Raw genomic sequence first — 20,000 nt, 5'->3', positions numbered from 1 at the left:
TCTTGCCGAAGTATCTGCTGATCGCCTGGGAAATGCTACATGGCGGTAATATGAGAACATTATTAGAAGAGGGTGCAGGGCTTGATCTTGCGAGTATGTTCTCCGCCTTCTTTCTGAGGTTTAGCTGGAAGCCTCTGGGATATTTGTATTTCATGATAGAATTAATTACATAGGCAACCTCATCCTCAAGAAATTCAGGGTTGCAGATCCTCAGTGCTCTGAGGAAGCCAATTACAACACCAGATTTTGTTTTGTTGCTGTGGGAAGAGTAATAATGGATTTAATCATCTTTATTTGTAGGCTTCCTGTATACAGAGAAACGTATGCCATCTTCACCCCGATGGATCAGTGTCCAGGAAAGGTAATTTCTGATCCTCTTCCTCCTCCACGGTGAACTGGATTTTGTTGTGAACGGAGTTGAGCCGCGTCAGTGTATGTTGCAAGCACAACCTTCTGGGAACATTGACAAGGACATCATTTACGTAACGAAGCCAAGTTGAATGTCTGCCGATTACATCCCTGTAGTTATCCCTCTTGAGCGTCTCCATAAACAGGCAGGCCATGACTACGCTCAGGGGGGAGCCCATGACGAGACCACTAATCTGCTGGTATTCTGCCCCAGCAAATTCGAAGTAGCCGAAATCCACGTACAACTTCATTAGGCGAATGAAGTGATGTTTCGGCAGCGGCAGTTCAGCATCTGTCCTGGAGCGGGTGACCCTCTCGACGACCCTGCTCGGACTGCTCCGTCTGTCGGTACATTGGTAAAGAGGGATTTTACATCAACTGGCAAGCTTTTTATTTTCGCACACGGAACTCTGAAGACGTCTAATGAGGTCCCCGGAATTCTTCAGGTGAAAATCACTGATGGCCCCCATAGCGCCGGAAAGGGGTTTAGCCAAATACTTAGCCAAACGATGGGGTAGCGCTGCCAATGCCAGAGGTGATCGGTCTCATCGGTACGCCTGGCTTGTGTGCCTTCGGGAGACCTCTCATGGACGGGTTGCGGGGGGCCTCTTCCGGCAGGTGAAGTAGGCGTTTACCTTCGGCTGAACGCAGGAGTAAATCCCTCGCCTTCTTCTTGAACCTGGCAGCTTCCATCTTCCCCTCACCTTTCGTTACTTTCCTGTAAACAGAAGCATCGGAAAGTAAATTGTTCATTTTAAGTACATAGTCACTTTTATCCATAACAACAATACCATCACCTGTATCAGCCTGGGTGATGACGATGGTCTCGTCGTCGCGGGGGCCCTTCAGCGCGGTGATATATCTGCGTGGGATCGCCGGGGGCCGCGATGATGAATCAGCTATACAGCACGCAGTAATCCCTTGAACGAACCCTTTGTCGACGCCATTATCGGTCCAGCGGTGGTTCGAGATGACAAAGTCGATTAGGTCCTTGCTTTCCTGCCCGGTGCTGAATTTGAGGCCTAGAGAGAGGGCTTCAATTTCTAAGAGTCAGGTGTTTGGATGACATCTTTCTGAGAAGATCACTTCGTCCAGCTTTTGTCCATCTGCCCTTGCTGCGTATACGATGTAATTTCCCCTTGTGTTTGACTCGCTGAGCTTGATCGTCCTGCTGTAGTTGGAGGACCAGCTCATGGGGAAGGTGTTCGCCCTTGAGTTCGTCCCGGAGTGTGTGTGTGTGTGTGTGTGTGTGTGTGTGTGTGTGTGTGTGTGTGTGTGTGTGTGTGTGTGTGTGTGTGTGTGTGTGTGTGTGTGTGTGTGTGTGTGTGTGTGTGTGTGTGTGTGTATTCAATTCCCGGTACAGATATCGTAAAAATGCCTGCGCTCCGACTGCTGACTCGAGCCCGATCTCACGGCGAGAAAACTACATATCGCCTTGAGAAGTCAAATTCAGGTGTCGAAAGAGAAGTCGCCACTGTGGCACATATGTTAGCGCGCCGAACCACGGTTGACTAGGAAAGGCATCCAATGAGACAAGGGTTGAACTGCCAAATAACCTCAATAGTGAATGAGAGGCCTTTGCCCTGCGGTGAACAGAATGGCTGTTGAAAAAATACACACACACACACACACACACACACACACACACACACACACACACACACACACACACACACACACACACACACACACACACACACACACACACACACACACACGAAATTCGTGCCATCACCGATGAGGTGTTTGACGAACTACTTGGCGCCATGCTGACACAATGTAATTGACTGTCTCTTTATACTGGGGTGGCTAACTAATGATCCTTCCTCAGGAGTAATTGTTTTGGTAATCATTGTTTTCAAACTACCATCATATCTACGATAGACATACCCACTACCGTATCTAGGTTTGACTTACTCAATATGTATGCATATATATATATATATATATATATATATATATATATATATATATATATATATATATATATATATATATATATATATACACACTACTTTCATTTACCTTCGAACACACACGCACGCACACACACATGCGCACACACACGCGCACACACACACGCGCGCGCACACACACACACACACACACACACACACACACACACACACACACACACACACACACACACACACACACACACACACACACACACACACACACACACACACACACACTCTGCGTGTGCGCGTGCGTGTGTGTGCGTTCGTGTGCGTGCGTGTGTGTTCGAAGGTAAATAAAAGTATATCAACAGAAACAAAACATCGTGGATTCAGACAAAGGGACGTACCTGGATGACGAGCGTGTAGTGGTCTTCGGTCTCCCGGTCGAAGGGCTTCCCTGTTGTTTTGATGATGCCGGCGGTGGAGCGGATTTCGAAGTTTTCGTTTGGGTTGAGGATCGAGTAGAGTGTGTGGCTATTGAGGGGCTGTCCCTTCACACCTAAAACGACAACACTGATTTCCTTCGTCGAGTTTTCATAGACGCTCGCCCAATATTTATCTTGCATGAACGACAAAGGCGACTGGGGGACATCCTGAACAAATACTTCTGCCACAGCTGTGGATACTGTAGTTCCATCCACAGCTTGAATCGTTAAATTGTAGTGTGGGCTGAGATTCAGATGATCACGCACAAAAAGACATTTGTTTTCGTCATCGAATGCAAATCGTCTGGTTTCATCACCGTCTATCACAGTATAATTAAGCTGCGGGGAAGAATGTAAATGGCGCTGCTCCTGGAAGTCGACCTGGCCTACGCAAAACACGCGCACCCCAGGGACGGTGGGCAAGTACAAATCAGCTGTGTAGACCGAGCGACTGAATGCTTTCGAGGGAACCTTCACAGGTATTACATTGATGACCACGCGGGCGGGAGCCAAGCACTCTCTTCGGGGACTCCCCCCGTCTCGCGCCCACACGCTAAGCTTCGCCGCTCCCGCTAAGTCGCCCAGGGGACCGGCCACCCGAACTGCTCCTGTTAAAAGATCGGAGAATGGTCGATTAAGATGACAAACAATTTTTTATGTATGACAGGTAATTTACTCGATTTCCATGGTTTATATAAACACACACACAAACCTGTGTTTGTGTTAGGCCGGTAAAAGGGTATTCCGGATCTAACATAAATAACAGTCAATTGCAAAAAGCCCAAAAGAATGTACGAAACTTATGAATGCACATGGTTCAATGTACAATCATACATTTCGTATATTTTGCGGTGAATTTTGAAGTTGAATGTTTTTTATCTTGGATCCGGAATACCTGTTTACTTGCAGGTATCAAGCTTTACTCTACCCATATTTTCAGGGAATAAAAATGCTATTCCAATCTTAAATCCCTTCCTCGTATCTAATACATTAGTGGCGGCGATGTGCTCAAGTCATTGCATAGGTCCTTGAGTAGGCCCTTTGATGTTGCTTGACACGATGACTAACCTGTGAACGAGTCGATGGAGAAGTACTGCGTCATATCCTTTTCTACAATGCTAAATGTTATACGACCATTTAAACCTTGATCACGGTCGGTAGCAGAGACTGTAAGAGGGGCCGGGTCACGGCCACTGTGTGTTTGGGTGGCCAACACTGGAGCGTTCACAGGGGCATTCTGCAAGACGGTTCCTTCATAGACATAATGGTCCCACTCCGGCATCCAATCGTTTTCGTCCAGCACCGTTATCCCCAGCCACGTACTTCGTGATACACCGGCCTAAGAGGAGACAAAATGTTTTCAGTATTTTACAGGGTACAAAACGGGAAGAACATTTCGTGTAATGTGTGTTAGTAGCTGCATATTTGTAATTTGCAAAGCGGAACATTTTTGTGAAGTAATTCTAATATCGCAAGTTTATTATTTAGCAGTAATATTTGTAACTGTCATTATCATCCTTATCATAATTACGATCATGAAAATATTATCAATTTGTCTGTGGGTAATTAAAAAAAAAAACTTACAAGATTAGTGGCGGCGACCGTAAGGTTATACCAGGCGGTGGTCTCGTAGTCTAGAGGCGCCGCCAGGCTCACCACGCCAGAAGCCGGGCTCACGAGAAAGACTCCATCGTCATTCCCAGCAGTAACCGTATAATGCAAAGACGAAGGTGACGTCGCAGTCAGCCGGGCCACAGCCGAGCCTACCGTCGTCCACTCCCCGATTTCGACCACCTGGGAGGCATCATCTTGCCACACGGGGGGTGCGTCGGGGGCCGACGTCACGACCACACGAACCGGGACGGAGGCAGCCCGGGCCTCGAAGCCGTGATCCACCGCGCGGACGAGCAGCAAGTACTCTGAGGACCGCTCGTCTCGCAGATCTTGTCGCAGCGTTATCACTCCTAAGTGAGGGCTAATGCTGAAGGTGCCGCCAGCATTCCCTGTGAAAACAACATATCATATCAAATTATATATATATATATATATGTATATGTATATGTATATATATATATATATATACGTATATATATATATATATATATATATATATATGTATATATATACATATATACACACAGACACACATATATATATATATATATATATATATATATATATATATATATTTATATATATATCATATACATATACATTATATATACATATATATATATATATATATATATATACACATAAGCATATATATATATGTATATATACATACAAACACGTGTGTGTGTGTGTGTGTGTGTGTGGTGTGTGTGCGTGTGTGTGCGTGTGTGTGCGTGTGTGTGCGTGTGTGTGCGTGTGTGTGCGGGTGTGTGCGTGTGCGTGTGCGTGTGCGTGTGTGTGTGTGCGTGTGTGTGTGTGTGTGTGTGTGTGTGTGTGTGTGTGTGTGTGTGTGTGTGTGTGTGTGTGTGTGCGTGTACATATACGATTTTGTAGCTGATGATAGCAATAGACACGGTAATTATATTTCATATCTCTTGCCTTCTGCGATGGAGTAGGACAGTCTCCCGTTCTCCGCCTTGTCGTGGTCGAGCGCCACAACGCGAGCGACCGCTGTCCCGACGGCTGCCCCTGAGCTGACCTGCGCAGGGATAACTGGGATCATTACACTCGGTTGATATTGCACGTTTGAATGTTTTCTTCCTTTCTCTCTTTAACTACTTGTTATTTGAGAAGATCGATTTCTAACCGTTTACCTTTTATTTTTATGTAATGCATTCAATCTTTAATTCAATCTACGTATATTTATGGGTAAAGGAATGGTGCAGAAACATGAGGTGCAGCTTAGTGTATGTCCCGTCACATGCTCAGCTTGTAATGTTCACTAAGGAGGAGGGTGGGTGGGGGGGGGTCGATTACGTTGTTGATACTATGCTAAAATTAAACAATAGCACATGGTACTTCCAGTCCGATTTTTAATGGTTCCACCATAACTGCGAAGACAATAATGTCTAGAAGTTTCTTGCCATAGTACAGGTCGTAATTTTTTGATCGATGAAATTGGGTCTGGTTTTTCTTCTTTTAAGGCATTAGAAATCACTGTTCATCTTTTCTTATGATTGTGATTTTGTATCTATATGTAGTTCCTTTTTTTGATAAATAATAAGTCTGGGCCATTGTCATGTGACCAGTTCACACTTTTCAGGCCAAAAAGACAAGCAGAGCAAAGGCTTAAAGGGATAATAAAAGTGTTTATTCTATTTGTATGTGTGCACATACATATCTTTGAAGGGATGGACTCCTTCAATGTTAAAATGTGGCAGAATTATTACTAGAGAGAGAGAGAGAGAGAGAGAGAGAGAGAGAGAGAGAGAGAGAGAGAGAGAGAGAGAGAGAGAGAGAGAGAGAGAGAGAGAAATTGGTCGCTGGACAATATGATTACTCTCTTAAACATGGAACAATATGTAAACACATGAGCCCATAAACTCTGGCGAGCGAAATGACGTCACTCCGTGGTCACCAGTATAGTAGATGGTTGGAATCTACTATTTGGACTGGTGTCTTATCTCTTTGGGGAGTGTTTGTTGTGTGTGTAAGTGCTCACAGGTATGGCTGGGTGCTGAAGATTAATTGGAGATCAACGGGGGAGCTGGTTGGCTCCCTAGCCGGCCAAGGACTGGGCAGTCCTTGTGTTGCTGCTGCTCTTGTCGTGTTACGCTGAAGGATCAGGGATTGTTGATCTAGGTTCCGGATTCTGCGGCTTAAGTACACGTGCGCTGTGTAATCGCGCATGGAACGAGGGGAGCCCGCTGTCCAATAAGCGCGGACATGGCTGTGGACCTGGTGTGACCTCTGGGAAACTATGCTGAATTTCAAGTTTTGGGGTCGTGCTGCTACAGGTATTCCCTCTCCAGAGAGTGAGCTAAGCAAGCAAGCGAAATACCATGTGTCCTGCCACTGGAACCTCCTCTTTGAGGTGCAGGACCTGAGCTCCCTCCCTTTGGGTGGCTGTTTCACTGGAGAGGGAGAGAGGAAGGGTTCCAAACAATGATGCCTATCTTGTAGGTGGAAGGGCATCCCCTCTGGTCTCTCACCAGGGATTCACAAATACCCACGTGTCTACCGTGTGTTTGCCGTGCGTGGCATCCCTGTGTGCTGTGGAGATGGGAGTCCTAGAGGCTGAGTGATGCCGTGCATGCACATGCCCTGCGGATAACAACAAACCTCTTTGGTCCATTACTCCAGCAAGACAGGTGGCCAGATCGTGGCCCGGTCAGCTCAATTGGCTGGTTTCCTTCGAGAGGCTAGGATCAAAGTCAAGTTGTCAATGTCACCGTTGGAAACAGCTGCTGCTCCCACGACCGTAGCTCAGAATTCAAGTCGAGAGGGTGGTTCGAAACGACACAGGCCAGAGACAGACTCTGAGGGAGAGTTTGGACCCCCAGGCGTTTCCCACAGTTTAAGGATCCCTCTAAAGCTGAAGGCTTCGAAAATGCCTACCAATTGGTAAGAGTATTGGGGATGCAGAGAAAAATCTTGTTGTCAATCGGGGTTGCCAGAGACCAGGGCTTGATTATTATGCCCAAAGACCAAGCTACCCTGAATTTCCTGCAGGAATAAAAGGAGCTAAACGATGGGAAGAAAGTGTGTCTCTCGCCGCTGAATCCCGGCGATAGGAGAGTCAAGATGGTGTTACTTGGCTTCTCACTTTCGTATGATGTGGATCTGATCACATCACACCCACAGTCGTGGAGGCTTCCCGAATGTCAAAAGGGAAGAGGCCAACCAGGAGAGTCCTGGTTACTCTGAAAGGAGCCCCAATCACTACCTTTGATCTGGGTAACTGGGGCCCTTCAGCCTAAGAGCTTGTGTGCCTGAGCCACTTCGGTGCTTTAAGTGCCAAAGATATGGTCGCCACCGGGCAAGCCAGGCCTAAATGTATTGTCTGTAGCAAGGCACACAATACCGAGGTGTGCCTTAAGGCACACAAGAAAGGGCGAAGGAACAAGAGCCAAATATCCCAACTGTGCCAAGAAGCATCACACCTGGAGCCTGGCTTGATCTGCCAGGAAAGAGGTGACCCTCGGGTGACAAGAGGTTGCTAAAAAGTGACCAGACTTTGTTCCTGCTACCCCAGGCACCCATGACTGGGGACAGAACAAAAGAGAAAAGCTTCCCAACCTCCTAAGAGGAAGGAAGCCCCTGCACAGCCGACACTGGATATCTCAAATAAAAAGGAGTTTCCGACAATTTCAAAAGTGCAGAAAAAACAACCACAGTGTTCAAAGAACACTGCAAAAGCCTCCCCAAGAAACGAGAATCTCTTCTTTGACGAAGAAGATATGACTCTCTTATTGACTGCTGTAGTCACTGCAGTAGCAACAGCTTTGGGGAAGTCAAGTGAGGAGGCGGAGAAGGCAATCATGGTCGCCATGATGGCAGTGACCCAGACTGTTGCAGTCCTGAAAGGGAGGAAGCTGAACAGAGCCAAAGCAGCCCCACCTTCACCCCAGAACGAAACTTCCCTCCCTATTGCTGACTTATCTAGCAAAGAAAAAAGACAAAGATAAAGCTACAGTGAGAAAAGCCAAACTCACAAAAGTCAGAGCTACAAAAGGCTCTCCACCTCCCAGTGGACCCATGGATAGCCTGACAAACAGCCCAAAACCAGATGAAGATCCCTCAACTAGTGAGGACTTCACAATGGAGTTGTCAGACTCTGATACAACAGACTCTGCTTCCAAATACAAAGACGTCTCTGATGTAACTATCACCAAGTAACATCATGACACACAATCTAAGCATACTACAGGGAAACATCCTCCAAGCAATAGTGTGATCAAGGAACACTGACATTGTCATGCTCCAGGAGACATTAACAGAGGGGACTGTTCACTTCTCAGGATATCATGTCTTCAAACTGCCAAGAACAGCTTGATCACCTTGGTTAGAGAAACAATCCCATGCTCTGCAATAGGCGATGCACCGCACAGTGGAGAGGAAGTTGAATCTTTTGCTGCTGAGATTCATCTGGCCAGGGGCCCCCTCAAGCTGTACAATGTGTACAGCAATCCAGGCTGTACGAGCTTATACATCAGCCAGGTCTCTGCTACTGCAGCACAAGACTGAGTGATCATAAGGGGAAACTTCAATGCACACCACCCCATTCTGGCTCCCTGCAAGGCAGGTCATCACATAGCCAATGTGCTTGAGACTTTCCCCGAGATCACTCTTCTCAATAGCCAAGAGCCAACACATGTCAGAGCAGGGGTCCTAGACCTCACCTTGGCCACTGCGACTCTGGTGGAGAAAATTAGATGGTGTGTCGATGAGACACCCAAATGCCACAATCAAATCCAAGATGAAAAACTGAAAAGGGCAACTGGCAAGCCTGTCAGAATGCCCTGGCCCCACTGTCTTAGATGCAATGAACCCCCACTATAGAGTGAAAGCGTGGAAGTGCTTGAAGCCAGACTTATCAGTGCCATAAATCAAGCTACCTCACAGACTATACCTAAAACTTGGCCATGGTCCGATAAAGATGCTAGGTAATTTAATGATGAGATTGAGGAAGTCAACCACAGAGTGAACATATGCAGAAAATAATTCCGAAAGCTAAGAACCCATGACAATCTAGCCCTCCAAAGGGAAGCAATCAGGGATGCCAAGGAAACTGCCATAAGAGTTGGACAGGAAAAGTGGTTAGAATGGTGTGAGTCCTTTGACCGCCGAACCACCCTTACAGAGTTGTGGCAATGGGTCAGGCGAGCTACTAGCTGCTCAGCCCCTAGGTGCACACACCATGACCCTCAATGGGAAGCAAACAAATTGGTGCACGAGTTCTCTACAAGAACAAGCAGCAACAGTTTGCCAGCTGAACTGAGGGCAAACCAACAACGCCTACAACCAGGCAGACTTGCTCATATCAGAGAAAGGGCAGCTGAACTCAATAACAATTCTCTCTAAGGGAACTAAGAAAAAACTACAGAAACAGTTCTTGCACAGCCCTGGGTTCTGATGGGATGTCATACCCTATCATTTCCCACCTAAGACTGGCAGGTGAGTTTGCATTCCTGCAACTCATCAACAAGTCCTGGGAAACTTCCACTCTACCCCAGAGCTGGAAGAGGGCTATCATAGTTCCCATCCCAAAACCAAAGAAGCCAGGGAAGTACCACCCCATCTCTCTCCTCAGCTGTCTGGGCAAGACGGCCGAGAGAATGGTACTAAACCGATCCTGATCCGGAAGGGATTGAGAGGAAAGCTCTTGGCTTGGATAGGTGACTATTTCAGGAACAGAAGAGCCAAATTCAGATTCCAGATCTGAATTTCCTCAACATACACCTACCAGTGGGGTGCAAGATCATCTCCTATGCAGATGATCTTGCAATCATCTCCACTGGGCCACACTGCCTAAGTAGAGCCCAGCCCAGTCTGGACCTTGTATCTGAGGGGTGTTGTAGGACAGGACTAAAGATTCCTGCAGCCAAATCCAAAGCCATGGCTCTGAGGCAAAATATTCAAGGTACAAGTCTGAGAATCCAGGGAATGGATCCAGGTCTTCTAATACCTTGGGGTAATGATTGACCGGACCCTCGCCTTTAAAAAGGAGGTTCTGTACTTGGTTGATTGAACCAAAGCAAGACTGTTAGTCATGAGAACAATGACTGGGAGACGCATAGTCTCCCTGATTGCCGCAAAGCCTCCTCATGGAGGCAAACCTTCTCCCGCTGAACTCACAAATTGATCTAATGGCAGCTCAGTTCCTGTCAAAGGTGATCCAGGCACAAAGGAACACAAACATGAAACAAAAAATACTCAGATGCCTAGAACAAGACCACGAGCTGTTTGCAAACAACTCCCAGCTGTCTCACACAGCCAGGGGTTGATACGCTATCAGCTTAAAGAACATGGACTCCCTGCTTTGCAGAAAGGGATGCCACACAATCCATGAGGGTAACAGACAATGCCTCCTTGCTACAGGCAGAGGCAGTTGCAATCATGGAAGCCCTAGCCCACGTGTCCCTGAGGGAAGGACATGTGGTCATACATACAGATTCCAGGGCAGCCAGCAAAGCTTACCCAAAGACAACATCTACCTCCTGACAACTTTGCTTACCATAGCACAGGGGATTCTTGCTCAGGGTAGAATAATTATAAATTGAGTCCCTAGCCACATACGCATCAGAGGGAATGAGCTTGCTGACAGACTAGCTGACATTGGCAGTGGTATGCCCCCAATTCCCATGATCATAAAACTGAGCCAAAAATTCTTAGGGCAGAAGTGTAATGCCTTCCTCCTGCAGCTTCACAAAAAGAAAACGAGATCCTACCCCTCGCCCAGATGGTACTCAGATGCCACAGGTTATGAGCCACTGGCATTCTCTGAAGCAATCAATAGAGGTACCAAAGTCATTCTTCACATAATCAGACTAGGTTGCGTATGGCAAATCATAGAAACAACTGACTATGCAGACAGGTGTTGCATGCCGAATGCCACCCTGGTACAATACTTACAAAATTGTGAGCACACACAATTTCTGAGAGAGGGTCCGCCCACAACAGCCGCCGGGCTGGTAAAGAGACTATTCCGCATGTTAACATCGTGGTGGTAGGAGCGTCTGCTGGCAATCCCGCCACCACGGTAAGCACAGAGGGCAGAGAATAAAATGAGACAGGCACAAATAGTTGATAGGGGCCGGGCCATATGTATGAAAGGCCCAGGCGAAGCTAGATCTTCGTAAATCTCAAACTACAACAACAATGAAATACCATGACATGTCACTCCGGGGTCACCAGTATAGCAGATGGTTGGCATCTACTTTTTAGACTAATGTCTTATCTCTTTGGGGAGTGATTGTTGTGTGTGAGTACCCAAAGGTATGGCTGGGTGCTGAAGATGAATTGGAGATCAACGAGGGAGCCAATTGGCTCCCCAGTCAGCTAAGGACTGTGAAGGTAGAGAAAATGAATTTTAGGAGAAAAAAAAAAGAATCGGGGCTTAACCCAGCATACAGAGTAAAGCTTTGGTTAATAGTTGTAGTGTTTTTTTTTTGAAAGGAGGAAAGGCATGGGGGTGGCCCAGCGCTATCTTGAATCTTTTTGTGTTCGATGCGGGTGTCCTCGGGCGCGGGGCTTCCCCTCTGTCACACGAGGCTGTGCGTTTAGGGCGGCCGGCCAACTCTCGGTACATATGGTACGAGAACCCGACGACCATAAGCGCGTGCCCACACTGGAAGTCGCGTGCTCGCGGCGTTCTCGTGTGAAGTAGATCATAGCACATGACCCAGGACCCCGTTATACCGAATAGCAGCTGGATTTTCCGCTGATCAGGGAGGTTGGGCTAAAGGTTAACAGGATAGGTGCCATCTGTAGTTTGCTCCTCGACTGTGATTCCAGGGCTATCCCCCAGATAATTTTTGCTGTTGAAGCAGGATGAAGCTTGGAGATGGGTACTAATCAGGGGCTGGCCATTCCCCCCTGTATCAACAGGTTCCCTTTGTCGACAGCTTGACTTACAAAGAGCTGCATGGACCAATCTACACCACTCGATGTTCAGAGGAAGCAGAGAAGCTTCCTTGTGGAGTTCAGATGTTGTAATAAATTGATCCTAATTTATCATATAGATCCATCTGAGTGCTTTATTCTGAACAAGCTTGTTAGTGTATGCTATTTATGTGAGTGCAAGTGGTGTGTATGTGAGGAGAGGTTTGATCACTGTTTTGTATAGATGCAGCTTCGTACATGGAGCCACACTTTTAAATCGATAAAGTGAATGTAAGGTTTTTCTTGCCAAGGCGGCCTTTGAATTGATATGCAAATAAAATTGGAAGTATGTGTCAAAGGTTAGACCATGGATGGCACAAGAGGTGCTTGTAGTCTATCGAAGATGTTGAGGTAAATGTTGTTGGAAGGAGGAAATTTTCATTGTCTTCTAAAGAGAACTTTTGTTTTTTTCGCATTAGTCTTGACACACCATTTATGCTTCCATCTCGAGACGGTGTCGAGTTCGTCATTGATGTGCTGACCGACAAATGAAAGTGCATTGTTTCAAGCTAAGTGTGTACAGTCATTAGCATAAAGGATAGTGAGTGAGTCTGTGTGTGTGAGATCTAGAAGATCGTTTTTGTATAATGTGTAGAGTGTTGGGCTGAGTATGCTGCCCTGAGGTACCTCAGTGTGTATTGAAATAGTGTGTATTGCCTGAAACTTTGTTTAAGAATTTTAATTTTAATCTGCGGTCATCAAGAAAAAGGTAGAGCAACTTTTGAATCAAAGGTGGAAAGTTAAATTTTGTGCACAGCTTGTACTTCAGGTCAGCATGCCAGACCGTGTTAAAGGCTCACTCAACATCTTTTGTGCGGAGAACAGTCTATAGTCATCGGTCTTTGTTGTTGTTTATGTAGTTTGTGATGTTGACTACGTCTTGTGTCCTGCGGCGAGTGATGCAAGTGAAAGCCGAATTGTTTGTGTGAGAGAAGGTTATGGTCTTCAAGATTCAAGTCGAGTATTTATGATTTTTTTCAAAATTTTGCCTAATGTCTCGAGTACACTAATAGGGCAGTAACTCTTTGGGTCAGTCAGGTCTTTTTGTGGCATAGGAATAAGAGCCACTAAAGCAATCTTAAAGGGAGAGGGAAAATAGCTGGGACTGAGAGATGCATTGTATAAGGTTGTCAGGAAGATGAGCAAGAGTGTTGCATCCGATCTGTGAGGAGCCTGGAGCATTACGAGGAAACCTCTTTATTTTTTCTTTTACTTCCTCACATGGGGGCTATGAGTTGGCAGATGTCGTCCAGCCTATCCTGAGACCTGGGGATGGTGCTCAGCATAGTTGAGGCAATGAAGGTGAAGATGTAATTCCATCTATTGTTTGGGAATGGAGCCCACCAAGGTTAAACTGAAAAATTTTATAATTCAATTTGGATTTAAACGACTCCCAATCTGCTTGTTTATACTGGAAAGATCGTCTTTGTTTAGTATTGGTGATGTGTGATTATGATGGGCAATTGTTTTGAATCAACGTTCGGACCGGGTTGTAGGTGTGTGTGGTAGGCAAGTGAAAACGAGATCAGGGTGGCCCTTTCCTCTGTGTGTGTATTAGGTGAAAAAGTCGGGTGTTTTTGTTTCAAAGATAGAAAAGAGTTGCCTACCATGTGCATTGATAGTGCTGCAGTGTAGTGTCGTGTGAGTAGCATTGATATAAGACTGGTAGATTTGTATAAATGAATACTTTATTGAAGTCAGCAAGTAACAAATTAATATTTGGTTTTATATAGGCAGTGGAAATGATAACGAGGCCCTGTGGGGTGAATAACCTGACTGCCATGAAGTCAGGGTGGGTGAATGAGAGGGTGAGGAACTTGTGGGTGAAGGTGGATTTTATAAGGATACAGGACCCCCATCTGCAATCCATCTTATGATTGCCTGGATGTGAACCATAGTGCCAAATTCTATAGCCATTCATGAGGGATACAGAATTCAATAGGACCACATCAAGGCGTTTTTGTTCTTGTTTGTGTTAGGTGTGAAGCTGTTGTTGATTTGGGGAGGTGGGGGCAGAGTTGTTCTGAAGGTAGATGCTAGTCTGGGCAGACAGTGTGGCGGCTGTTGGGGCAAGGTCCGCTAATTGCAACGTGTGATCCCTCACAGTTGCAGCATTTGATGCTATTCTTGCATCTGGCAAAGAAGTGACTTTCGCTACCTCAACGAGAGCATCTGTGTGTGTGTGTGTGTGTGTGTGTGTGTGTGTGTGTGTGTGTGTGTGTGTGTGTGTGTGTGTGTGTGTGTGCATGTGTGTCTATAGCAGTTTAGGCATTGTTCTATCTGAATAAAGTACTCTGGTTCGATATTATAAGTTGGGACTGATGTATTGAACATCATGATCCCACGTGAGAGAAGCCTCTGGGCTTCCTCTGGGACAGACACGAATCGTAAGGATTCGTGACTCAGGAGGCTTGTAAACGTCAAGGACAGTGACACCGGTCTTGGTGGATACTTCCTGGCAGATAGATCCACACCATTGTGGAAGGATTGTCCTGTCGATCTTTCTAGCGACGACCGTGCACTTTGCCTTCGTTTCCGGAGAGGGGATGGGAGTGAAACCATGGTCTTTCAACTTTCTTTGGCCTTCGGTCGAGAGAAATGGGGTCAGTTGCTCGGGTTTGGCTACCATCACTTTGAAGCCAGAGTGGATTATGAAGAGGTGTGTGACTGCCACCTCATTGATGGTGCATATTTTATAAGATAATTTGATGATATGTCCCATGATCATGCCATAGCTTGGATAAAATGATGGGTCAGTTTTTTTTTTTTTTTTTTTTTTTTTTTTACGGTAGGTTCATCTTTGAGCCGCCGTGGTCACAGCATGATACTTAATTGTAGTTTTCATGCTGTGATGATATTGGAGTGAGTACGTGATAGGGCCCCCAGTTCCTTTCCACGGAGAGTGCCGGTGTTACTTTTTAGGTAATCATTTTCTCTATTTATCCGGGCTTGGGACCACCACTGACTTGGACTGGCTTGGCCACCCAGTGGCTAGGTAGGCAATCAAGGTGAAGTTCCTTGCCCAAGGGAACAACGCGCCGGCCGGTGACTCGAACCCTCGAACTCAGATTGCTGTCGTGACAGTCTTGAATCCGATGCTCTAACCACTCGGCCACCGCGGCCGATAGGTGTTGTCTAGCAGGTGATAATTAGAAAAACTGAGGTAAGGTGGCTGAAAGCATTAGAAAGGGAGGGGCTCCTACCTGCCTATTCGTTTTCTATAGGAAATTTACTAAAGTGGCAGGCATAAGATGGTCTGCCATACCAGACCCTAAACAAAAGGATGGCAACTCAAAAGCACCATAAGGCAGGTATGATAAGGCCCCCCAGATACACCCTCCCCTGTGGGAGGAAAGCACACGGGGAAAGAGGGGAGCACAGACATGGCTGTGAACCTGGTGTGACCTAACCTGAGAAACTACTCTGAACTTCAGGTTGTGGGGTCATGTTGCTACAGCTACTCTCCCTCAAGAGGGTGAGCTAAGCGAGTGAGCAAAATACCAATGACATATCACTCTGGGGTCACTAGTATCTACTATTTGGACTGGTGTCTTATATCTTTGGGGAGTGATTGTTGTGGGTGTGAGTGCCCACAGGTATGGCTGGGTGCTGAGGATGAATTGGAAATCAACTGAGGAGCCGGTTGGCTCCCCAGTCTGCTAAGGACTGGGCAGTTCTTGCTGTTGCTGTTGTTGTGGTCATCTGGAGGATTGGGGATTGCTGGTTCGGTTCCGGATTCTACAGCTTATGTACACATGAGATGAGCACGGGCATAGCTGTGGACCTGGTGTGACCCAACCTGGGGAACTATGCTGAAGCAACCAGTCACAGTACTAAAAGCTGTGATGTTTAACCAATAGCCATTTCAGGAAGGTATAACGAATACAGCACGTGGGGGAAAATGTGTGGATATTCTGCTACTAAATTTAGTATTTGGAGGTCCTGTGCAGATGCAACTGAAGGAGACGAAGCCTAGTTCTTCTAAATGATCATCCATTACTGTGAACCCTTCAATTTTTAAGAACTCTACTTCCCCTGCACCCAATGGATTGAATATATTTTGGAGGTAGTCTCTGCAGTCTGCATATAATTGATTCCAGTAAAAATACAGAGACAACCAACTTTGGCCACACAAAGCTAAGAATGACCACTCAGACCAAAAACAATCAAAATTAGATTGAAAGTTTTCTTAGACCTAACTTCACCTTGCAATGCATTTGGATAGATATACTTCCAACACCATGGTTGCACATGCAATGATTTCAATTCATCTTTCAGACTTACTTTTGCAAGGATCATATTCTCTAGAAAGACCGGATCGTGATCATTGTCATCTGTCACTGTCACACGTATCCTGGTATAGTCAGCGCCCTCCCGCTGACCCCTGTCTCGGCAGCCTGCTGTCAGGATGTGTGTGCTGGACACTTCTCTGTTAGTAAATAAGATCCAGATTAATAAATAGATCATCTACTTCAGTTGGTAATGCAAGTGCATGTGGATAAATTAGTCCACGCTGAACTAACCTGTCAAGCGGTTTAGCAACAATGACGTCCCCACTGGAAGAGTCTATTGTGAAGAGCCCATGGGTAGCTATTGCATGAGCGTGATGTAGAGAGAAATAAACTGAGGAGGAAGTAGATGGCGAATTATCTTTATCCCGACACTGGAGGCCCAGTATAGTGGTTCCTGGGGCAGCTGCCTCACTGACGCTGGCCTCATACAATGGCGCACTGAAAACAGGCCGGTGGTCATTGGCGTCCATCACTTCCACGGCCAACTGCAAGTACAGAAATAACTGTTACTGTTATTTACCATCGAAATGGGTGCAATACTGATCAGCTGTACTACATCTGAAATGAGTAAGACAATCAAATACGTCCTTAAGGTATGAAATATGATAGTATTTATGATATTCCAAATCAGTGTAGATTAGAGTTGGAGATAAAATTTTGAAGGGAATTTCCTGTGATTTCTCAGTGGAATATAAATAAAATAGATTTAACTAGCTCAGGTCAGTTACTTAAGGCGTCAGTGCATGTGTCTATCTCTAACTCTGTCTCATACCTGCGTTGTTACGGTATGCACGCCGTCAGTAACTGCCAGAGTGAGGGTGTAATGGTACTGGTCCTCATGGTCCAGCCACCGAGCGAGGCTAAGGATTCCAGAGTCGACCCCCATGCTGAATCTTCCAGCTTCATCCCCTTCTGCAAAAGTAGCAAAAACATTGAAAAGGCTCTTGACGTAATCATTATCATTACCATAATCAATCAATAAATGAAAATATCAAGTAATAAGATGTGTGTGTGTGTGTGTGTGTGTGTGTGTACGTGTGCGTGTGTGTGTGTACGTGTGCGTGTGCGTGTGCGTGTGCGTGTGTGTGTGTGTGTGTGTGTGTGTGTGTGTGTGTGTGTGTGGTGTGTGCGTGCGTGCGTGCGTGCGTGCGTGCGTGCGTGCGTGCGTGCGTGCGTGCGTGTGTGTGTGCGTGCGGGTTGTGTGTGCGTGTGCGTGTGTGTGCGCGCGCGCGCGAGCTTCTTACACCAAGATTCCTCCCGGCCTACCTGTGAGGTGGTACCAGAGCGTATCGTTGTCTGGGTCGTGAGCGCTGACGAACGCCACCAGATGTCCGGGCGGGTCGGTTTCCATCACGTGGACGGGGATGGGGGTCGGAACTACTGGAGGATTCTCCGAGGACGCCGGCACTGGCACTACTCTTACTAGCACCCTGGTGGTCGCGCTGAGCTGTGGTCGGCCGTTGTCCTTAGCCTGTACCTAAGCGTCCAAATAAGTATAATTGAAGTTAAAAGGCCGAAGTGTCTTTTCCTGGAAAATTAATGAAAAGGTATATTTCAGTTTCAACAGAATTTACTGCTTAAAATAAACAGTACTTTTTTACTTACTCTTTGGTATCAAGTAACAAATTCAGTCTATAAACGAATGTAATCCGATAAGTAGTTTCCGCATCAGAAAATTTTGAATTTTAGGCGAGAACCCTTGATAACGTCATTCTAGACACTATCTTTCTGGGGTCATCTGCAGCTCTTCTCTTCAGTAAGCCTCTACATTCCTTCCCTCTTATTCATTCACTTATTCAGCCGGTCTTTCTTTTGTCTCTCATTCACATATCTATTCACTTCTCTCTCCTCATTCTCTTCCCCTTCTCCAATTCTTCCATTTATTCATTCATTCATTCTCTCACTTCTTCCCTTCTATCCGCCTGGCGCAATATCACTGGCTTCCATTTCCACTCCTGAATCAAACGATTTTTTTTTTATTCTACGCTAAACTTGCTCTGCTCTATCGACGGTTAGTCTGTTACATTAGTCTGTAATACAAAATTACTAAAAAGAAGGTCTGATTATATATCCGCCGATATAGCATCATGCAACAGCAGCATCAGCCAACAAGCCTACTCTGACGTCATCAAGCCTACTTCCTGAAATATTAAAATTTGATTCTGTAGCGGTGCATTTCACGGGCGATGTCCATTAAACCTACCAATCAGATTAAATTTATCTTCTGATTACAATTATTAAATGATACCAAAGAATAAGGTCTGAGAAAATAAGAATGGGACTGGCATTCAACTGAATGCTTTCTAGGGGCTTGAGGTATACCATACCATAATGTCGAACGTCTGTCCTGGAGCAAATGCTTTGCTGGTGAACACCTGGCCTGTCTTCGGGTGGATCTTGAAGCGTCCTTTCCCTTTGCCTGTCTTTATGCTGTAGTCCAAATCAGCATTCATGCCTACATCAATGTCCTTGGCGAATACCTTGTCGAGTAAGAGATCAAAATATATTCCAACCATAACTATTCAGAAGAAAACAAGTGGCTGCTTACATTATGATATAAGGAAAATGTGAAAAACAGGTTAGTAAACATTTGACTACGCAAATTTCAAAGCGAGATGTTCCGCTATTTCGCTCGTGTTGTCAAATACCAGACCACGATCAATATTCTTCCTTTTGACTCATACTCTGATAAGGATTTGTTATATTTTGAGATAAATCTGCCGATTATTTGGAGAGAGCCGTTTATGTTTAATAGGATAATAACTTAACATCATGCAATCTCTGACGTTTCATGTCCCAGTTATTACAAAAGCAGCGTGGGCATTTAAATCAAATCATGCTGGTTATATGAATTAATTCACACGTCATGCACTGTTTAACAGGTGATTCTTAAACACACCCGTTTGTCGAAAAATGTTTCATGCAAATTAAATATCTAGTATATTTGGAATATTTCATGAACCTCTTAAACCTATTATTCATTAGTGAACTTGCCATGGACAACTGTCCTCGGGGTTTACATCCATTTGGCCGGGGTGTGTTATTTTACCCATTTTTACGATTCACAGGTATAAAGGCTACGTTGCTAAATTTGCTGCAATGACCAAATTCATGATCAATAATGCAATTCATATTATCGTATGTTTAACATTTACCTAATTTTTAGTCGAGACAAATCACGTTTTTTTTTTTTTTATTAAAGAAACTCTTTCAAAACATATGTAAAAAACAAACATGAAACCATCCTTTACTTCATGCGACGAGAAAGCGGCGAGTGTTACCAGACATGCTAATCCGTTCTTCTTGCAGCAACCCTTCCGATGGCCCTTCCTCTTCTTTGGTTTCAGTAAATGTTC

The 20,000-nt window shown here is 45.6% G+C and overlaps 1 protein-coding gene across 1 annotated transcript in view; it reads right to left on the bottom strand.

The window, feature by feature from the left end:
* The window catches only part of LOC119574347 (fat-like cadherin-related tumor suppressor homolog), a gene marked incomplete in the record, with an annotated part of 138,454 nt that overhangs the window by 88,286 nt on the left and 30,168 nt on the right, over positions 1-20,000 (bottom strand). Inside the window, 9 exon segments of the mRNA XM_037921552.1 lie at positions 2,717-3,402; positions 3,863-4,133; positions 4,379-4,797; positions 5,348-5,447; positions 16,637-16,781; positions 16,876-17,129; positions 17,417-17,556; positions 17,911-18,121; positions 18,972-19,124. Of these exon segments, the coding sequence (XP_037777480.1) occupies positions 2,717-3,402; positions 3,863-4,133; positions 4,379-4,797; positions 5,348-5,447; positions 16,637-16,781; positions 16,876-17,129; positions 17,417-17,556; positions 17,911-18,121; positions 18,972-19,124 (2,379 nt within the window).

This window comes from Penaeus monodon, chromosome 6 (genome assembly GCF_015228065.2).
Source record: "Penaeus monodon isolate SGIC_2016 chromosome 6, NSTDA_Pmon_1, whole genome shotgun sequence".
NCBI classification, from domain to species: Eukaryota; Metazoa; Arthropoda; class Malacostraca; order Decapoda; family Penaeidae; genus Penaeus; species Penaeus monodon.
The sequence above is the reverse complement of the archived record's forward strand: the minus strand, read 5'-3'. Positions and strand labels throughout refer to the sequence as shown.